This window comes from Crotalus tigris, unplaced genomic scaffold, assembly GCF_016545835.1.
Source record: "Crotalus tigris isolate CLP2741 ecotype Arizona unplaced genomic scaffold, ASM1654583v1 scf7180000018525.42219311030:4301911, whole genome shotgun sequence".
NCBI classification, from domain to species: domain Eukaryota; kingdom Metazoa; phylum Chordata; class Lepidosauria; order Squamata; family Viperidae; genus Crotalus; species Crotalus tigris.
The window spans coordinates 1,473,708-1,493,316 of NW_024097057.1; the positions used below are offsets into that span (position 1 = coordinate 1,473,708).

General features: G+C 40.8%; 1 protein-coding gene across 9 annotated transcripts in view; it reads left to right on the top strand.

Annotated features, from left to right (window-relative positions):
* The window catches only part of SMPD3 (sphingomyelin phosphodiesterase 3), a 124,502-nt gene extending 105,445 nt beyond the window's left edge, over positions 1-19,057 (top strand). For 6 of the 9 annotated variants that reach the window (XM_039353511.1, XM_039353517.1, XM_039353512.1 and 3 more), the window contains 6 exons: positions 4,795-4,950; positions 7,323-7,412; positions 8,313-8,376; positions 9,664-9,826; positions 10,746-11,087; positions 11,464-19,057. In XM_039353511.1, the coding sequence (XP_039209445.1) occupies positions 4,795-4,950; positions 7,323-7,412; positions 8,313-8,376; positions 9,664-9,826; positions 10,746-10,847 (575 nt within the window). In that variant the 3' untranslated portion in view covers positions 10,848-11,087; positions 11,464-19,057. The remainder of the gene's footprint in view (positions 1-4,794; positions 4,951-7,322; positions 7,413-8,312; positions 8,377-9,663; positions 9,827-10,745; positions 11,088-11,463) is intronic. The other 3 variants (XM_039353518.1, XM_039353519.1, XM_039353520.1) reach the window with 3 other exon arrangements.
* Positions 19,058-19,609: the final 552 nt, after the last annotated feature.

Here is a 19,609-nt window from a genome sequence, read left to right on the forward strand (position 1 = left end):
TTCCTGCAACCGTTCTTCATATGTTTTAGCCTCCAGTCCCCTAATCATCTTTGTTGCTCTTCTCTGCACTCTTTCTAGAATCTCAACATCTTTTTTTACATTGTGGCATCCAAAACTGGATACAATATTCCAAGCGTGGTCTTATCAAAGCATTATCAAGAGGCATCAACACTTCACATGATCTTGATTCTATCCCTCTATTAATGCAGCCTAGAACTGTGCTGGCTTTTTTGGCAGCTGTAACTTAGACCAGACTAAAATGGAGTCAGGTAATTTGTACCACTAGACATACTGTTTAATCCATGAACTACAGTTTCTCATACTGGTTTGTCTTGGTAACTTTTCTTGGTGATGTCAGGTGTCTTGTCAAACAACATATTAACTTATAATATAGTTAGACTAATCTTGGCCTGGGCTGTTACATGACTGCAGTCGTGGTGGAGCATAAGATTTTGTGGACCCAGTCAAGAGTATTATTTAGTAAACCATGCTGTAGCCAACTGGGGATTAGCATGCTCTGTGAATGCAGCCAGTGTTGATTGTCTCAATTTGCTGAGAGTTTTTAAATCTATATATCCTTGACAGCTCTTACAATTAAAAGCATCTATATTAGGGGTATCCAGCTTTGGTAACCTTAAGATCTGGTGACTTCAACTCCCCAAATTCCTCAGCCAACCTATATATATTATAGGTTATTATAGGTTAGTAAGGTTGTTTGATAAGACACCTGACTAAGCACCAAGAAAGGTTACCAGAATAAGCCAGAATGAGAAATTGCAGTTCATGGATGAAACTCTATGTCTGGTGACTCCATTTTAGTCTGATCTAAGCTACTTCAGGAGTCTAGTTTTTGCATGCTTTATCAATAAGCTATGACACAGTACCTAATAGAAAGCTACTGGTTAAGTTTTCACATCCATAACTTGCAGAGGAGAAGAGAATGGCCAGCAGGAATTTTGGGAGTTGAAGTCCACAGGTCTTAAAGTTACCAGAGTTGGACACACACACACCCCGATCTCAGTTTTTCTCACCTAAAAATGCCTGATGGATCTTGAGCAGCACTCAACAAGAGAAAGTTCAGCAAAAAAGCTAATAAAAATATACCGTGCATGTAGTGTGCTTGTATGATGTTATTGGCAATTTCAAAGGAAGCCTTCCAACCAACAGCGTATTATCTTGGAATGATGGATGAGTCAAAGGAGTCAGGCAAGGACATTTACAGCAAGTGCCTCTGACTGGCTGGCCGGCAATAAATCAAACTCTACAAAGTAAGGACGAGCTCCATAATGATGCAAACCAGGCTGAGCGTGGAGACCTTGAAAGGTCACCATTTGCCTGACTAGACAAATACACCCTTGCACTGCATCTGTCACCTGGAAAGCCACGGGTGTCAAGAGCCCATGTTCAGTTTGCATTTTGCACCAAAGGGTGTTCCCCCCCCCCCCCGCCACCACCTGGTTAGATTGGACAGAAGAGTGTTTTGCCTTAAGCAGTTCGCCAATCCCTCTTTCATTGTCCCTTTTGCAGACATAATAGCAGTCATTCTAACACAGGCAGCCCTCAATTCCAGATTACAGCTGAGCCCAATATTTCTATCGCAAAGTAAGCAGTTGTTATGCAAATTTTGACCCATGTTATGACCTTTTTTGCCGCAGTTATTAAGTGATTCACTGCAGTTAAGTGACTCATAAGATTGTTAAGGCAATCTGGCCTTCCCCCATTGACTCCCCCCACCATGGTCTAGAGAAAAGAAGAACTAGGGGTGACATGATATCAGCATTCTTGTATTTGAGGGGCTGCCACAAAACAGAGAAGGTCCACCTATTCTCCAAAGCACCAGAAGGCAAGACAAGAAACATGGTTGGAAACTGACCAAAGAGAGAAGCAACCTGGAATTAAGGAGAAACTTCCTAACAGTGAGAACAATTAACCAGTGGAACAGGAATTGCCTTCAGAAGTTGTGGGTGCTCCATCAACTGGAGGCTTTTAAGAAGAAACTGGAGAGCCACTTGTCTGAAATGGTATAGGATCTCCAGCTTGAGCAGGGGATTGGACTAGAAGACCTCCAAGGTCCATTCCAGCTCTCCTTGAAGTTCACTAACTCTTACCTGGTGCTATTTTGTTTTGACTGTCACTAGTTCTGTCACTAGTTCTGCCTAGTCTGAGGGGAAGAGCATCTGGGAAATTCTGACGAGGAGAATTGGAGCAGCTTTGAGCCAAACTACAACATGCCCCACATTTTGGATATTCTTCTGGCCACTTGTCGCCATGTGTAGACAGGGACACAAGCAATTTCTGGAGATCAGCCATGTCCTCTTGGCAATAGTATTAAAAAATGCCAGAGTCAACATTAAGAGTAGAAGACAGGAGAGGCAAATCCAATCGGCTTCCAAGTTATTTTAATTTGGATAGAATTGAGTGTTCCTTGAAGCCTGCAGCCATTGTTTAGTCAATATATTAGATCCATATTATAAAAGAGCACATAAAAATAATTATTCCGTGGTAGTTCTATCTGGGGAATACACTAGAGGAAAAATCTACATTGTCAGAGATTTTGCTCTTGGTTCTGGGAAGGTTGACTCCATAGAACAGGGGTCCCCAACTCCAAGGCTGTGACCCGGTACTGGATTATGGCCCATTCGGAACCGGGTTGCACACGTGGTGGGCAAGCGCAGGAAGACCAACAGAGTCCCAATAGCATCAAGGATGCATGTAAGGTCTTGTCCCAGAGTAATAACCTCCCATTCCTGAATTTTGAAAAAAAAAATTGCCACAGCATCTCCTTATCACCCAGTTTCTCTGCTTAAAGTTGGTGGCTCCTTTTTTCTACTTGCAGTTGAACCCCTGCTGAACATTATTTCAGATACAAGATTTTTAGAAGACCTATCCTGGCGATACTAGCAATTGCAGCTGGGGCCTCTTATATGCAAATCTCCTGTTTGAAGCAATGCACAGCTCTCCGATGAATATTTAATCACCTTTAGTCTTTGATTTTCTCTGTAATTGGCTCTCTGGTTCTTGTTCCAGTCCCACTTATTCATATTTAGATTTCTCCAGGTGCCCATCTAAAATTTATACTCGTTTGCTTTGTGATCAAAGGTCAGCTAGGGATGCCTGGATAGTTTTTCTTTCCTTTTTTTTTTTTTTTTGCAGATGCCGGTTCATTATTTTATTTTATTTTTTTTGAAAGAGGCACTTGTTATTACTGCTTTTGCCTTTAAATAATCTTTAAATATCCGTAGCCAAGGAAAAGCAGCTTTTCAAATTTCAGGCAGGAATGTTCTTCCATACAATGAGAGCTGCATTTGCGACTCTTTGTTTCATCTCACTGAACAGCAACAGCCTACCCGCAGTGGAAAATCAGAACCTAGAGCTAATTAATATCTGCTGCTATCTGAGCCATTTAACTTGTCGTAGGAAAATATACATACATATATATATATATATATATATATATATATATATATATGCTGGAAAATTTGCATAAAAATACGACTCCTGGGCATGTCTATGGTACAAATAAAATACGAACACCAGGAAAGTATAAATATAAAAATATACTTTACTAAAAGCTGCCAAGCTTTCGTTTGGAAACTCCAAACATCATCAGGGCTAAGGAGCCAGTAAACAATGATGACTTAAATGGGTTTTGCCGGCATCTGCACCCGGCTCATGGACCGCGTCACCGGTCCCGGACGGTTAATTAGTGTTCCAGATGTTTCTTCTGTGAGCCCAGGGAAGCTTGTAACACTGATAGAGGAGAAACAGATGCCCCCAGGGTGGAGAATGAAAACAAAAAGGGGAGGAGGGTCAGTGCTATGGAAGGAAATAAGGATAAAGGGGTGGTGGAGGAGATGAATACCAGTAATGAGATAGTGGAAGGAATGATCCGGAAGAACCATAGAAGGAAGCGTAAGGAGAGTAATAAAGAAACATCTGGAACACTAATTAACCGGCCGGGACCGGTGACGCGGTCCATGAGCCGGGTGCAGATGCCGGCAAAACCCATTTAAGTCATCATTGTTTACTGGCTCCTTAGCCCTGATGATGTTTGGAGTTTCCAAACGAAAGCTTGGCAGCTTTTAGTAAAGTATATTTTTATATTTATACTCTCCTGGTGTTCGTATTTTATTTGTACCATATATATATATATATACATACATTTTTTTGGATTGCTAACAAAGAATAGGGGAGGATGGAATAGCTATTTCAAGCTTCTTAGCTCTCTTCAGCCAAACATACCCTTCTGAGATTATATATTCTCCAGCGTCTTGGTTAAATGGTGGAGCTGGAGTCAGAAAGAGGTTTCAGCATGGACCTTGCGGCTTAAGAATGCTAAAAATGTTGTCCATTATCCTCGCCATACTTTCAAAACAGCCATTATTCAAGTATGGTTGGGAATTATGTATATAAATATTTTGTCCGAAAAAGAAACAAGTTTTTTAAGAGTATCATTCGGGTAAGTCTTAACCAATTGGTCATGACGTTGTATATGACGGGGGCAAACCTGGGTCGCTTGAGACCATCCATGAGTTTGGATCAAGTGTTTGCAGGAAATGGATAGTCTGTATACTACTAAACAACATTATATGCAATATTTAGGTTCTGGAATTTGGTTAACGTTCCACATTTAACCATTGTGCCCAGATGCTGAAATGGTAACCAAAGTCACCTTGTAGAGGATGGGCAGCATAGAAATGTAATAAACAAACAAACAAACAAATAACCTTTTTAATTGAAAAATAATGATTACATTTGAATGGCTTGCTTTGTCCTTTTTTTTTTTTTTTACAGAGGACACAACTGTTCGATGTGAACAGCTGGATCTGCTTCAGGATTGGCTGGCTGATTTCAGAAAATCTACCTCCTCTTCCAGTACAGCCAATCCAGAGGAGCTGGTGGCATTTGATGTGGTCTGTGGTGACCTGAACTTTGACAATTGTTCGTCAGGTGAGGGTTTTTTTTTAAATCTAGAACTCAAAACAACTGATGCACCCAGAACCCCAGGGAGCATTGGATGTGACCCCTTTAGATGTTTCCATGGAGTTGTAATTTTTAATGTAACAGATGAGGAAACATTTTAAAGGCATGTTGGCATTTTCCTCAGAATCTTGGTTTGTGGGTTAAATGAAACTAAAATGGTCCATTCCAGGAAAGCCAAAAAGCCAAAGGTGTCTTACTACTTGTCAACAGTGGGGCATTCTTAGAACATTGAATAATAGGGCTGAAAGGGATCTTGGAGATCTTCTAGTCCAATTCCCTGCCCAAGGCAGGAGACCTTGTACTACTCTGGAGAAAGGACTATCCAGCCTCTTCTTAAAACCCTCCAGTGATGGGACCATCCACAACTTCCAGAGGTGAGCCATTCCACTGATTAACTGTTCTCGCTGTCAGAAAATTTTTCCTTAGCTCTAGGTTGGATCTCTCCTCGCTAATCTTCCATCCATTACTCTAGCCTGCCCTCTGTTAAAAACTAAATCTAGTTCTTTGAAGAACTAGATGTCCACCTAGGACAATGTAACAATTGAACTCAACAACATCCAAGGTTCTGCATAGTTCATTTGTTATGAAGTCCTTCCAATAAGTCCTCTGAAACTTCTTTACCTGCCCTCAGGTGCTCTTGTTTTACCCCATCCCAGGACACAGGAGAATTCCCTCTTCCCTATGTCCAAGACCACTAACTCTATCATTTATAACACAGGGGACATGTAGCTGTAAGAGGTTCCATTTTCCTGCCCTACTTATTGATACCTGCAGTCAATTAGATCTCCCCCCCCCCCGATAAAAAATATGTCCAAAATACAAGTCCTTTTTAGACAATCCAATTGGCATTACCTTCAATGCATGAGTATATTTTTAGCTTCAGGCGAAATTGGTTATGCCCCCCCTCCCTTTTTTTCCTCCATTGCTAAAGCCTCCCATTTATGAATTGTGTTGCCTTGACAGTAGACAATGATTAATGACATCATTAGCACTTCTGGAAGGCCTACTTCTGAGATTCCCTTGAGAGAAACCAAGGAAACACAACAGTCCCCACCAAGGAAAAATTATTAGGAGGTGCTGTTAGATACCTGCATTTGCTCAGGGTTAAGTGGACGGTAAATGAGAATTTAATGTTTTATGGTACCAGGCAAGGCTCTGCAAAGTTAAATTGGACTCAATCCCTTCCCCTATCCTGCAAAACAATAAATCAAAATATTGACTCATTGCAATTGCTGAAAGGGCTTTCTTTCCTCTCTCTTCTATGATAAAGCCTGTCTTGTATACACACTCAGTCTTGGAGGTCTAATAATAATTGTAATAATTTATTAAACTTGTACACTGCCCAGCTCTTAATAACTCCGTGTGGCTCATAGTTATCCAAGAAAGAAATGATCATTAAATCTATAAAACATAAAAAGATAAAGATTAAAAAAAATGGGCAGTATGATAAAGTGTGGGTTCATAAAGGCTTAGGTGAAAAGTTACATACTGTACACACATCCATTCCATTTTCTGGGTTAAATTAACACGCAAGACTAAACAATCAGTTTAATTCAAACACAATCGTTAAAAAGCATTTAAAAACTGGAATAACAAAAAAAGCAGGGGGCAGCCATTGGTCTTGTCTTTTTATCCTCCTTGATGAATTCTTACAGGATTATTTATAGTCCATCAGCTGGAATAGCTGTGAATACAAAATTCACCAATCCTCGCTTTCTAAATCACTTTGGAATACAATAAATTTATGAGCTGAAAAGAGGTCTTTGGAAAACAGTAGGTCAAAAAAAAAGAAGACTTGTTTTTGAGTTAACCTGTTTTACAATTACAGAGAGTAAAATAAAGAGGAAAATAATACTTTAACAAAAACCAAAATAACAGCAAAAGTCTTAATCAAGATTTTGACAAACAAAATTATGAAAGGGTAAAGGGGACAGCATTAATTCAAACATGCTTCAGATAAACACATGCCCATCATCCAACAAAAACTAAAAAAAAATAACATAAACATATATTAAGCATAAAAATAGTGATTAAAAATGATTAATTAATTAAAACAAAAAAACCCAAATAAACTCAAAAGACTCAGAATCAAGAGAGAGCTTGAAGGGATCTTAGAGGTCTTCTAGTCCAGCCCCCCCGTTCAAGCAGGAGTCCCACTCGGTCTTTTCCTGCTGTAAGTTTTCTTTGTTTTGAAGCCCTTCTGTTTTGTGCCCAATGTACCTTAAACCTCCACCTTTTTCTGGAATTTTGTCATAAATGTTGGCTCCACTACTACCTCTCTCCCATGACTTTCTCTGACACGTTAGGGATCTCCTTCATTGTCTTCCTTCTGGTTGCAGATGACAAGCTGGAACAGCAGCACTCTTTGTTCATCCGCTACAAGGACCCGTGCCGCCAAGGTCCAGGGGAGGACAAATCGTGGGCAATTGGTAAGATGGAAAGCTGTGGTCCAGAAGTGGGACAGGTGTCCCTTAGCTAGGAGGAGGAACCTGCTTAAAGAGCCCAGATCTCCCATTTTTGCTAGCTTGTGCTTTGGTTTTAGTCAAGGTAAGTAAATTGCCAACTATAAACAACTGGTACCAACCACATCTAGGTGATCAGGAGACCGAAGAGCAAATTAAAAGGTCACCAGTTACAGGCACCATGAAGCCTGTGGGAGAAAGTGTCATGAAGACCAGACTCTACTTTTAAAGATACCAGTAAAGACACTGCCTTCCCAATAGATACCAAATTAAGGATATGGTCAATCCATTGGCTAGGATTTGCACAACATGTTTAGCCTGAAACCTGGATTAACAATCATAATTGCAAGGTACAGTGTTCTCCCCTCAATAAAGCATAAGAAGACTTTGCATGATAGCGTGCTTCACACAACATATTAAGTCAATTACTACATGTCCACAAAAAATTACTCTGTCAGACAAGACATCCATCCATCTATTTGGAATGGAGCATTATTGCCCAATGTGATATCCATCCATCCATCCATCCATCTGGAATGGAACATTATGCCCCAATATTATAACCATCCATCCATCCATCTATCCATCATCTGGAATGGAGCATTATGCCCCACCATTACTGTATATCCATCCATCCATCCATCTGGAATGGAGAATTATTCCTCAACAGGATGTTCTCTTACTTAGACTATAATTTCCCAGAATTTTGAGCCAACAGTTGTGGGCTTTATCTGGGGACACAGGATTGGGAAAGGTCAAGAAGTCCAAATAGTTTAAAATACAGACACAATTTTTTTTCAAACTTTTATGGTCCCTTTGCTTTGGAATAATAGTAGACTACTGCATTTATATTTCTTTTTCTCTCAGGAACCTTGTTAGATCCGAAAGGACTATATGACGAAGAAGTGTGCACTCCAGATAACTTACAGAAGTACGTATTATTTTGCTTTTCCATCTTATTTCTATCACCAGTATGAATGGGCTGCTCCAACTTAAACACTTCAGTTGTTGATATTTTACTTGTGTCTCACGGATACTTTTATTGGCTTATTTTTGAATGTTATATATTTACTTTGTATGATGGGACTTAAGTCCCACACGACGAAAAAAGGAGACACAAATTAAAGCAATAAATTCTTAGAATGTGCTACTTATTCAAAAGTCTTACAATATAAGCCAAACGAAGAGGACCAAAGGTGAAAATTGTAGGACTGAGTAAAAAGATCAGGCCTTTGTAATGGCTGTCCATTACAGAACAGGATGTTGAGTCTCTCTCCTGGGGTCGGTGGGAAGCATTAACAGCTGGCTTGACACCAGATCCTGGGAGAGAGGAGAAATCCAAAATTCCCACCAATGGGAAAACAGACCTTGCACTACATCTACGGAGCTAGAGCATCTTTGCATTCACATTGTAATACTTCGAATGAATTCAGAGTAGACTCAGAAATAAGTCAACTCTGCAAAAAAATATATATAATTGCATGCACAAAATTAGGTCCACATCTGGCGGGCACAAAAGAATGGGTATGTTGCCCTTAGTCATTCAGAATCTTAGTTCAGCCTTATTTTGAAAACCTTTAGTAACTGACATATTAGCTTTCAACCCTGACATTTTATCATCATTAAAATGCACAAACAGAGAGAAATAATTGGCTAATGTCATGGGCCAACTAGATTAGGCTTAAAACAGACCCATATGGACATTGTTCAATAAAAAATTTTTGGCAAAGGCATAAAACCCTAATTTATCACCCAGTTAATACTGGCACTGCTACATCTGGAAACAGCACCGTAAATTAGAGTTGTGTTAGCCCTCCAACGCTAACCTAACAAAACCTATTAATAAATTTAAGGAGGCCGCAGTTTTAAAGACATCACTGAGAATCATCTAGAATTCTAGATCTACTTCTTTAGGAAAAAAGGATCAATAAATATCATTGCTTCTGGAGTACGCGCCTCTATCATTGCTTTAACAATTAAGGAAGTCTTTGACGACGTTTAGGTCCATCAGAGTCTGCTAAAAGCCGTGTGATGACACCAGGATGGCAGCACATGTGTTGGGAAGTCATTACATGTTACCTAATTGCATCCTTTGCACAATGAACGTATGACACACGTGTAAGGGGAAGCGATTTGCTTTATGAGCAAAACTGCGGTGGGTGAGACTGAGCTGGAACTGACCTGCTCTAAAATTTCCCCTGTCTTTGCAAAAAAACAGGACGATGGAAAGCGAAGACGGACGAAAAGCCTTCCTCGTGTTTCCCACCAGTAAGAGCCAGGCCTCAAGTCAGAAGGGAAGGAAGGGGGCTCTGAAAGGCAACGGGAGAAGGATTGACTACCTGCTTTACAGCAAGGAAGGACTCTACCTGGAGTGGAAAACAGTAAGCTATTTTTAATGAAATTGAAAGCTAAAATTTCAGGTCGCCTGTAAGGAAAAGGGCTTCATGACACAAGTCACTTCCTACCAGGAATACCAAGTAAGAGATTTGCATTCTAATGGCTCAATAATATAACTGGGAGTGGGGGAAGGAAAGGAGAACATGATTTTTCCAAACTGAGGAGAAATTGCATGGTGTGCCCTGAATTCAAGGGAAGATCTAAATTTAATTATCTGCTAGGGTTTATTCTCCTGCAGAATAAACAAGAAGAAGAAGAATTGGAATCTGCGTAGAAGAGCAAATGTTGAGAAGAGTGAGACATTTAAATGTATGTGTATGTGTATATTTGTGTGTCTGTACGTGTGTGACTATATTGCTGTAAAACAGGCATATATAACATATTCTGAAGTCCAGAATCGGGGGACAAATATGAATGCAAACAGTTTCGGGAGCATCTAAATCAATATGCTTGTGAATTGCTCCTTTGGTAGAATGCCAGGCTTCAATAAATTCATGTGTGTGGCCGGTGTTGGCATGGCTCGTTTCTATTATTTCAAAACCTTTGACAGCTTGCAGCAGGGGTCTTCCAACCTGGCCCTTTGATAACTTGTGGACTTCAACTCCCAGAATTCCTCAGCCAGGCACATGCCTGGCTGAGGATTTCTGGGAGTTGAAGTCCACAAGTCATCAAAGGGCCAAGTTGGAAGACCCCTGGCTTGCAGCATCAATTTAAAAAAAAAATCGCCTCGTGTGTCAAATAATGATCAAGCTGATTTGTAAAAGGACGTTTCACTTTCAACCAGACGTCATGAAATGGCTCGTTGGACTCAACAGACGGGAGCCTCAGAGCCGGTGAAGTCCTACGCTTGCTCTTTCTAAAAAAAAAAAAAAAAACACCTTTCTTTTGTCGTCCCGTCTGCAGGAAGTAGAAGAATTCAGTTTTATCACCCAATTGGCAGGACTCACGGATCACCTGCCTGTCTCCATGCGGCTGATGGTTTCGACTGGAGAAGAAGATTCTTAAATAAGGGAGGGGGGGTCACTTTTTCCTCAAGAGCTTAGAAGAGGGAATTTCTAAACTTGTGGCCAAGATGCAAGAGGGGTCTTTTCTGGTGCCCCCCCCCCCATGCCTCTAAAACCCCTCAGGATGGACCAGGCTGGTTTCCAATTGATTTTTCTACATTCAAAACCCACTTGGAGGATGTTGAAAGAAGGAAACGTAGAGGCGTATGTGAACATATGTGGGGAACTGGACGAGATGAAGGTCAGCTCCATTGACAAGTGTCACAAGTTGCCCCCACCAACCAGACAGGCCTATATTTCTATACTCTCACTGTGGACGTAAAGAAACCAAGATAGAAGTCCCCGTTCCTTTGAATCAGTGCCATTCTTACTTAAGCTACGTACACCCACACCCGTACATGCGCCCACCCACATATATATCTATATATAGAGATAGAAATATATATAGGTATATACGGATATATAGCACAATTTAGTTTGTAATCGGTCTGTGTTTGTGCTGCTCCAGATGTGAGTTTTTGCTTTATTTCTTTAGATAATCTTAAAATGCTAACTTTCTTTTTCTCTTCCTTCCTCCCTCCCTCCCCCCCCCCTCTCTTTCTGTCAATTTTTTTTAGCCTTGTAAAGTTGTAGCAGCATGCCTGGATGGGAAGCATGCGTTCGCATTGCATGCCACTCACTTTGAAATGAAATGGTTGTAAAGGTGACCAGTGAGTTTGGAGGGTGGGGTGGGGGGAGATGCTACCACCCCAATGATGACTCAAACCAAAAGAAGCCAAGTTAAAAAAAAAAGCATTGTAGAGAGTGAACCCCTATTCAGGTTCACTGATGAACACTAAAAGGCAATCAGGTCAGTTCAGTATGGGGTCTTCAGACTTGGCCCTTTTATGACTTGTGGACTTCAAAGATGTAAAAATGTCCTGCCAGGGTGGTGTTGCCCTTGGTTTTTCCAAGGAGAAAACCACTTGGTTTTCAGGTTTCCAGTTTCTTGTTTTCCAGTTTCTCCAACACTGGCAGGACACTATGGGCGCTGTGTATGTAAACCCAGAGTACACCCAACAATCAGTAGCATTGATATTGATAGATTGGACTATAACCCTGATCGTTTCCAACCAGGACACTCAGAGGTCTTGCTGACACAGAATTATGGATGATATTAAATAGGGCAACACTGCTCCGCAGATTATATATAACATCATGAGCAGCACCTGTACCGAAGGTGTTACCGCTATTTACAAGTGATGAAGATCAAAGTTTATGTTACATTCATTCTACTTGTCCAGATGCTATTCAGCTGGAAGCCAGCATGCCCCCCAAAGGGTTTTCCAATGCAAAAATAGGCATAGTTCAATAAAAATGCCTTCCTATCAAGAATCACATATATTGGATGGCTCTAATACTAGCTACTGGTGCTTTGGGATACTCTTTCCCAACTAGTTGCCTTCCAGTTGCACTAGGCTAATGGTCATACTGGCTAGGAATTCTGGAAGTTATAGCCCAGTACATGTGAAGGACAGTCAGCTGGGGAAGGGAACCTTAGAAGAAAAGAAGGATCTGACAGGTAAAAGAATAACAGATTATCTGAGAAGCGATCCCTGCAGATCTTAAAATGTGATGTCCAAAGGCTGGGATTATGAGCAATCTTGATAGATCTCTGTGTCAATGGCACTGCATCCATAATTGTGGAAAACCTTTTACAAGGCAGCAAACGTGACTTCAAAAACACCAGTGCACCTGTCCCTTGAGAGACAGCCTATGCTAGTCCCAAAGGTGCATTTTCAAAAGGCAACTGGCCTTGGTTTGTCCTTAAGACGTTTTGCTTCTCATCCAAGAAGCATCTTCGGTTCCGAACTGAAGAAGCTATTTGGAGGAGAAGCGAAATCTCTTCAAGGAAAAAATAAAGGAAGTACCAGTTGCCTCTTGAAAAAAAAAACACTTTGGGGACAACCACGACCTGGCTGACTGAGAATCTCCATAAACATCTTCATAAAATCTTGCCTATGGGAAAAATAAGATGTGTCAGGACAAGTTCAGTCTCTGTAGTGGTTGAAAAAATGGTAGACTGCACATTTGAGAGGGGAGAAGGGAAGGCTTGAGGAGATCCCGACATATTTTTCTCCCCCTTCTTTTACCTTCCTTGCCTACTGTTTCTGCCATATATGACAATCACATGTGGGATCATGAGCCTGCTGGTGTCATTCAGGGAAGGCGGAGTTACTAGAATACAGCCATCCTACCAGTTCCTTCCCTTCTCTCTTATCCTGTCATTCATAAATAGGTCTCTCAGTGTGTGCCGTGTGTCTGTGTCCCAGATTTCCTGATTTGACACTCTTGTTCATGTACCAATTTGGCTCTCCTCTTGAATCTCAGCAAACCTAACCCCATTCAGCCTGGAGAAATTGAGAGACAAGAATGATGCTTGCTCATCACCTGGAATAGAGAAACTAAATAGACTAGAATAGGGGTGTCAAAATGCCAGCCTGTGGGCTGGATGTGTCACACAGAAGCCGCACCTACCCCAGCTCTGGCAAGGGGAAAATAGTCACGCTGTGTCAAGACATATCACGTGACGTGGCGAGTTTGACAACCCTGGACTAGAATGAGCTCTGCTGGACACCCAGCAACAAGAAGCGAGCAACTTAGACAATAGGAGACAAAACTTAGGAAGTCAACCATATAGGCCAAGGTTGCTTTTACATAGGCGAAGCAAAGTTTACTGCAGTAGCTCTTAGGCCCGTTAAAGCTAACATTTTGGCCTTTCTGGACATTGCTTCTTATTTTATTTTCTATCTTGCTGATATCTTACTGCTTTTTAAAAAAAAACAAAAACAAAAAAAATATATAAATTACAATGTGTGTTGTCCACAACCTCTATGTAGGATTGCTGCCACTAGTATTAATACTAAGACAAGATGCAGTATTTTAATAGCTTCCTTAACAGTGTACATGACTGTGGGACTTTATACACATTCTCTGAGTAGCTGAATGTACTGTATGGTAGACGGTATCGTGCCAAACAGTGCTACGTTTGTTACAGTTAAAAAGCTAAGCAAGAAAAGAAAACAAAATCTACCATCATCCATAGGTCTCATTTGGTTGCATCTGTGCATCTTAAAATTACAAGTGCATTTTTCCCCCCACCCTCAAGTTTAGATGAACTGAAACTCTTTTTACATTTGGAGGGGTATTGGTTTTGAAGTTTATAAGTCATGGATACTGTATTTCCCCTTTTTAATTGTACAAAACTAGCTAGTTGTAAAAAAAAAAGATGTTGATTACTTTTGGATTAGCCATAACTAATGTCGTTTGTTATCACTGAATAGTCTTGTGGGTCAGACTTTTGGAAAACATATAGACTTTTGGCTTTTTTAGTGTACTGACACCGTGCCTTCTGATGCCTTGAGATCCTATGGGAAAAAGTCCAAATCTTATTGGAGGGCAAATGGAAGGATATGCTTCTCGCTTCAAAGAATGGTGTTTGAGGAAGAAAGAGGACCAAAATAATACTAACAATAATCGTGGCGATCAGCTTCGTTCCCTGAATGGCAAGTCTGCATTCTGTGGTATGATCCACACAGCGTAGGCTCTGTGGGAACCAATTTTAATTTCTCTGAGGTGAAAGACAGCCAAGTTGGAAAGAAGTGGGCACCTAATTTTGGAGCGTTACTCTGCATAAATCCAGCAGTAGCCAACTCCACACTATGGGGGAAAGAAACAAAAAAGAAGCTGTTTCAAGTATCTTTGAAAAAGACCTTTGTTTCTCCTTGTTTGCTAGTCACTATGATGAAACTATGGTGAACAAGGAATGGGTTTTATTAAAATAATAATAATAATAATAATTCAACCACTCATCTCTGGAATATGGACAACTCAACCTGAATGTTTGATTGGTCAAATACATGGAGGCGATTGTCCCGATGAGTCCAATTGGGGGCTAATTAGTTGGGCTTTGCCCTACAGCAGACATGCTAGTTGGAGGACAATGGATAATCTGTAGCCCATTGCATTGTGCTGGGCATGGCCAACTTAGAGGAATCGCAACACGTTTTGCTCCATGTATAAGCAATCAATTCATACACAAAGTATTCTTTATTGAAGGAGACCCATTTGTATGAAGTGGAGTTTTGGTCTTCAAGATTCGTGAAGGGGGAACTTGATTCTTCCCCAGTTGCACTTGGCTTGACCTGTATCTGGTGAAGACAAAGCCCCTTTTGTAAGCCCCTCAATTACAAGTGGTTGTAAGGTTGACTTCCCCATTCCATGGGAAGGCTGGGGTAAAGAGCAAAGAAACCCATCTCACCTTGATAAACAGATTTTTGAGCATCTGAAGAAGGCTGTAATTTAATTATTATTGTTTCTGTATTTTGTATTGGGAATTGGTTACAAAGGACAAAACAGATTGTGGTATCTGGCACACTGCCCTCCTCTCCCAATTATTGCTTGTGATCTTTCTCACAAGAAAGGCATGAAATTCAGGAAAATGAAAATGTGGAAATTTGAAGAAATATCTTGTACTTTGGAATTGTTTCATTAAATTGATGCTATAGGTATAAGTCCCCCCCCCATTTATTTCTCATGGAAGCTGGAAATCAATCTGGCTTCAGCCTTGCAGATCCCATTGAAAATGGCATTTTTGAGTAAGCCCCATGAGATGTTTCTCAAACTCCAAGGAACTAAAACCCATCTTTATCCACAAAGCAGGAGGTCTTCAAACTTGGCCCTTTTATGACTTATGGACTTCAACTCCCAGAATTCCTCAGCCAATGTGCCTGGCTGAGGAACTGTGGAGCTGAAGTCCACAAGTCATAAAAAAAGCCAAGTTTGAAGACCCCTGACTCAAAGCCACTCTGAATGAATGAGAGCAAGGCTGTGTCATGATTGAATAATGTAATATGTAATCAAAGAGAGGAAAAACTCTACAACAGTGTTTCTCAATCTTGGTAACTTGAAGATGTCTGAACTTCAACTCCCAGAATTCCCCATGTTGAAATCCAGACATCCAGAAACACTGCTGTACAGCTATTGGAGATCATGTAGGATGGTGGAGCGTGTAGCCTATAAGCAGAGCTATGCTCTTCTCTTAAATATATATACATATAGATGTAGCACTGCTAGCAATTTCTGTTAAGGCAAAGTGCTAGTTAAAGTTGGCATCTAATGTCATCAAAGCCAACATTTCCAGCTGGGTTTGGTGTGTGGTCCTCAGGAGAAACATCTGGGCAAAGTTAAGGAATGAATAGGTTATGAAAGGGTAGAGCAAGTATCCCAACTTGAATTGCTAGAAAAGAGGCCACCCATCAAAGTCAGCTGAAGAGTTTGCATCACTCAAATTTTGTCATCCCCGATCCTCATCCGTCCTCTATGTCATTATCATTGGGAGTCTAGAGCTGGTGAAGGCTCCTTCCCCCAATTAAGATGTCCAGAGATCTAGGCGAGACTTGTGTATAAGGTGTGTCCCTTTGAGGTGAAGGGAGGCATGGAAAACTATCCTGTCTTTCCCATGGTAAAAAGGGCTTCCAAGAGAACATAAATGTTGGAGAGGGTGTTGGAGGTAACGGAATGACATACACTTCCTTTCCCTTTTGCTCACCTCATGGGCTACTAAATGAGAACAATCTGTCTCAAGTCTCAAAGATGCTTCTTCAAAAAGGCAACTGGACTGTTTTTTTTCCTTGAGGAAACTTCATCGGTTGTGATTGATCAGTAGAAATGAAAGGTCTTTTTCTTCCGCAAGGAAAAACAACAACCGTCCAGTTGCCTGGGACCTGGATGGCTGAGAATCTCCATAGACATTTAACCTGATCAAGTATTCAACAAGATCCTCCGTGACCCTCAGGCTGCAATCCTTGGGTAGGTATGTAGAAATAATCCTAAAGTAATTCACCAGGACGTACTTCTGAATTTCCTAGACATGTATAGGATTGCACTGTTGGGTAGCTGAATGGATGGACTATACAGTATAGCATATAAACCAGGGGTAGTCAACCTTGCCTCTTTTATGACTCGTGGACTTCAATTCCCAGAATTCCTGAGCTTAGCTGGCTCAGGAATTCTGGGAGTTGAAGTCCACGAGTCATAAAAGAGCCAAGGTTGACTACCCCTGATTAAACCTTCACCCATTACTGCATGCCTCCCAAAGGGACTCAAAGTCAAGTTTCTGCCTTAAGTTACTACTTTCTGGGACGCCTACATTTAGTTCCCACTAATGCTGTGTCCTAAAGCCAAGCTTTACCCTTCAGCATCCATGCCAGAGAAATCTGGTTCTTTTCCCAATGGCACTTTGCCCTGATCGATGCCCGTTGAAGACAATTGTTCAGTTAGAACAATTCATCAGTGGGACAGCTTGCCTCCAGAAGTGGTGACTGCTCCAAAACTGGAAGTTTTAAAGAAGAGATTGGACAGCCATTTGTCTGAAATGGCATAGGGTTTCCTGCCTGAGCAGGGGATTGGACTAGATGACCTCCAAGGTCCCTTCCAACTCTGTTATTCTATGACATTCTATGACAAAACTGTCTATCCATACGTTCAACTGAAGGGGTTGTCTTGATGATGTCCCTTCAGTATGGATTCCCTGGACTTTTGCAAGAAGGCAAGATGTTTGAAAACTAACAAATGAACCAATGATTCATTTCAAGGTACTTAAACGTATTGATATTTCTGCCCGTGAAGCGTTTTCTTGTTTCTTTTAATTAATTATTTCTCTCTTCTATTCAGGATTGAGGAATTGGCTTTTTTAAAAAAATGAAACAAGTATATGTTCCCTGTATTTCGATTTCTTTTTCAAACCCTTTTTTTTTTTCAGAACAGTAAGCTCCCTAAATCTATTCCATGCTGCAAGGTCAAGCAGGCTAAAATGTCCTGACCTCTCTCACTCACCCACTTCTCAATAGACTGTTAGAATGTGAAGGGCTGTCAAAATATCATAACAACAGTTGAAGGGATCTGGACTTTTTTCTCACAAAGGGTCAGCTGGGCAAAATGTCTCCTTGCTTAAAACACATGGGAATTGTGCCAAATGAGAGAACACTCAAATGCCTTTTTATGTCACCTGGCCCACACTGAGTCCTACCTTGGAAATCTCTGAAAGGAAGTCTAAGTGGTTGAATTTAAGAGCAGAAGAGTAACCAGTTGCAATACCTTTCATTTTGGAAAGGTATCACACGGAGACTTCTTTTGAAGAAAAGAGGTCGGAGTGTATCTCAGTTTCCTTTTATATGGAAGAGCCAGTCCTTAAATTAAGCCAGAAGTTCTGGGTGCTCCAAAACTTGAGGTTTTTAAGAAGAGATTGGACAACTATTTGTCTGAATTGGTATCAGGTTTTCCTGCTTGAACAGGGGGTTGGACTAGAAGACCTCCAAAGTCCCTTATTCTAAGGACAAACATCAAAGGGTGTCCTGGCCCTTATCTGTTCTTCCTGTCTTCCAAAATAATAATAATAATAATAAATCTGTGAATAAAATTATACTGCATGCCCAGCAACAGGGCATCAATTGCAAACTCTGATGGTAGGAAAGCACACAGCAGAATGACATTATGGTAAGGTTATGTAAGAGTGCTAGGCTCAAAAGGTGTGACGAGAAAGAGAGTGACAGAAGAGCATCGCTGTGCGTTTACGGCAATGACATAAATATACCCTTAGTTACGGGACCAAAAGATAAATTGACTCAGTTCAGATGTAACGAGCATAACTGAAAAGCAAGGATTTACCAGACTGAAAATCTACATCTAGCTACAGACTCTGGAGAGGCACTAGATGTTAAGAGTCATCTGGATTTTCCAGTCCTGACCATGTAACCTTATAAAAACAGCAACAACAAAAAAAAATGTTATCCATCCTCCTTGCACATACCTTAATGGTACATTGGCAGTGTTTGTTGGAGCCAGTCTTGGATTTGATTTACACTGGGAGACAGTCATTTAAGAACCGTTAGCTTGACTTGTAAATTTGGATCATGCTCATGCATTACAATTCTCCTTGCCATCAAATCTTAAATTACAGCTTGTTTTTCAGATGTAAACGGAACATTTGTTAACGGAACAACTTCGCGAAGGCGAGGGTGGCGTATTTTTCCTTCCCTTGAGCTACATTCATCTATGTTTTGGAGCTGTAAACATTCCCAAGTAAAAGCCATCTGTAAGGTTACAGAAAAGTGCACTTAATTCTTACTGCCTATTTTATGTCGTGTTTATTAAAATCCTAATTGGACAATATTTTTAACCCTGCGAGTTTCTATCGGCTAAGTGAAATAGCGCCACAATAGCAAAACTTCTAGATTTCTTGAAGTGTCTACATTTCTCCCCCCCCCCTTGAGTCTTAGCTGATTTGTAGAAAGAAAATTCTCCTTGTATCTCCCCCAAAGACTTTTAGTGCATATCCTACAAAATGGTTAATGGCAAGTAGTAAAATTTGAAGACTTTGTAGACTGTTGTAGGGGTGACAATTTTCCAGCAGGGCTGCGCTCTAGGTCTATGTTTGTATATATCCAGCAGGCTTAAAAGATGTACCCAGTATAAATTTATTCCTCATTGGCAAGTTGTCTGGATGTCAATTCTCCAAATTTTTAGCTCAACCCAGCCATGCCACTAAGGATTACAATGGGTCCACAAAACTAGGGGACACCAAGTCAGAGTGGGGTGCTTTGAGGCATGTGAGAGAATAAGAGAGGCTATGGCACAACTTTACCCTCATTGGCACAAAAGTGAACGATGGTTTATCAGACTGAGATTATCCTAGTCAAATTACCCAAACCTGTCTCTCAACTG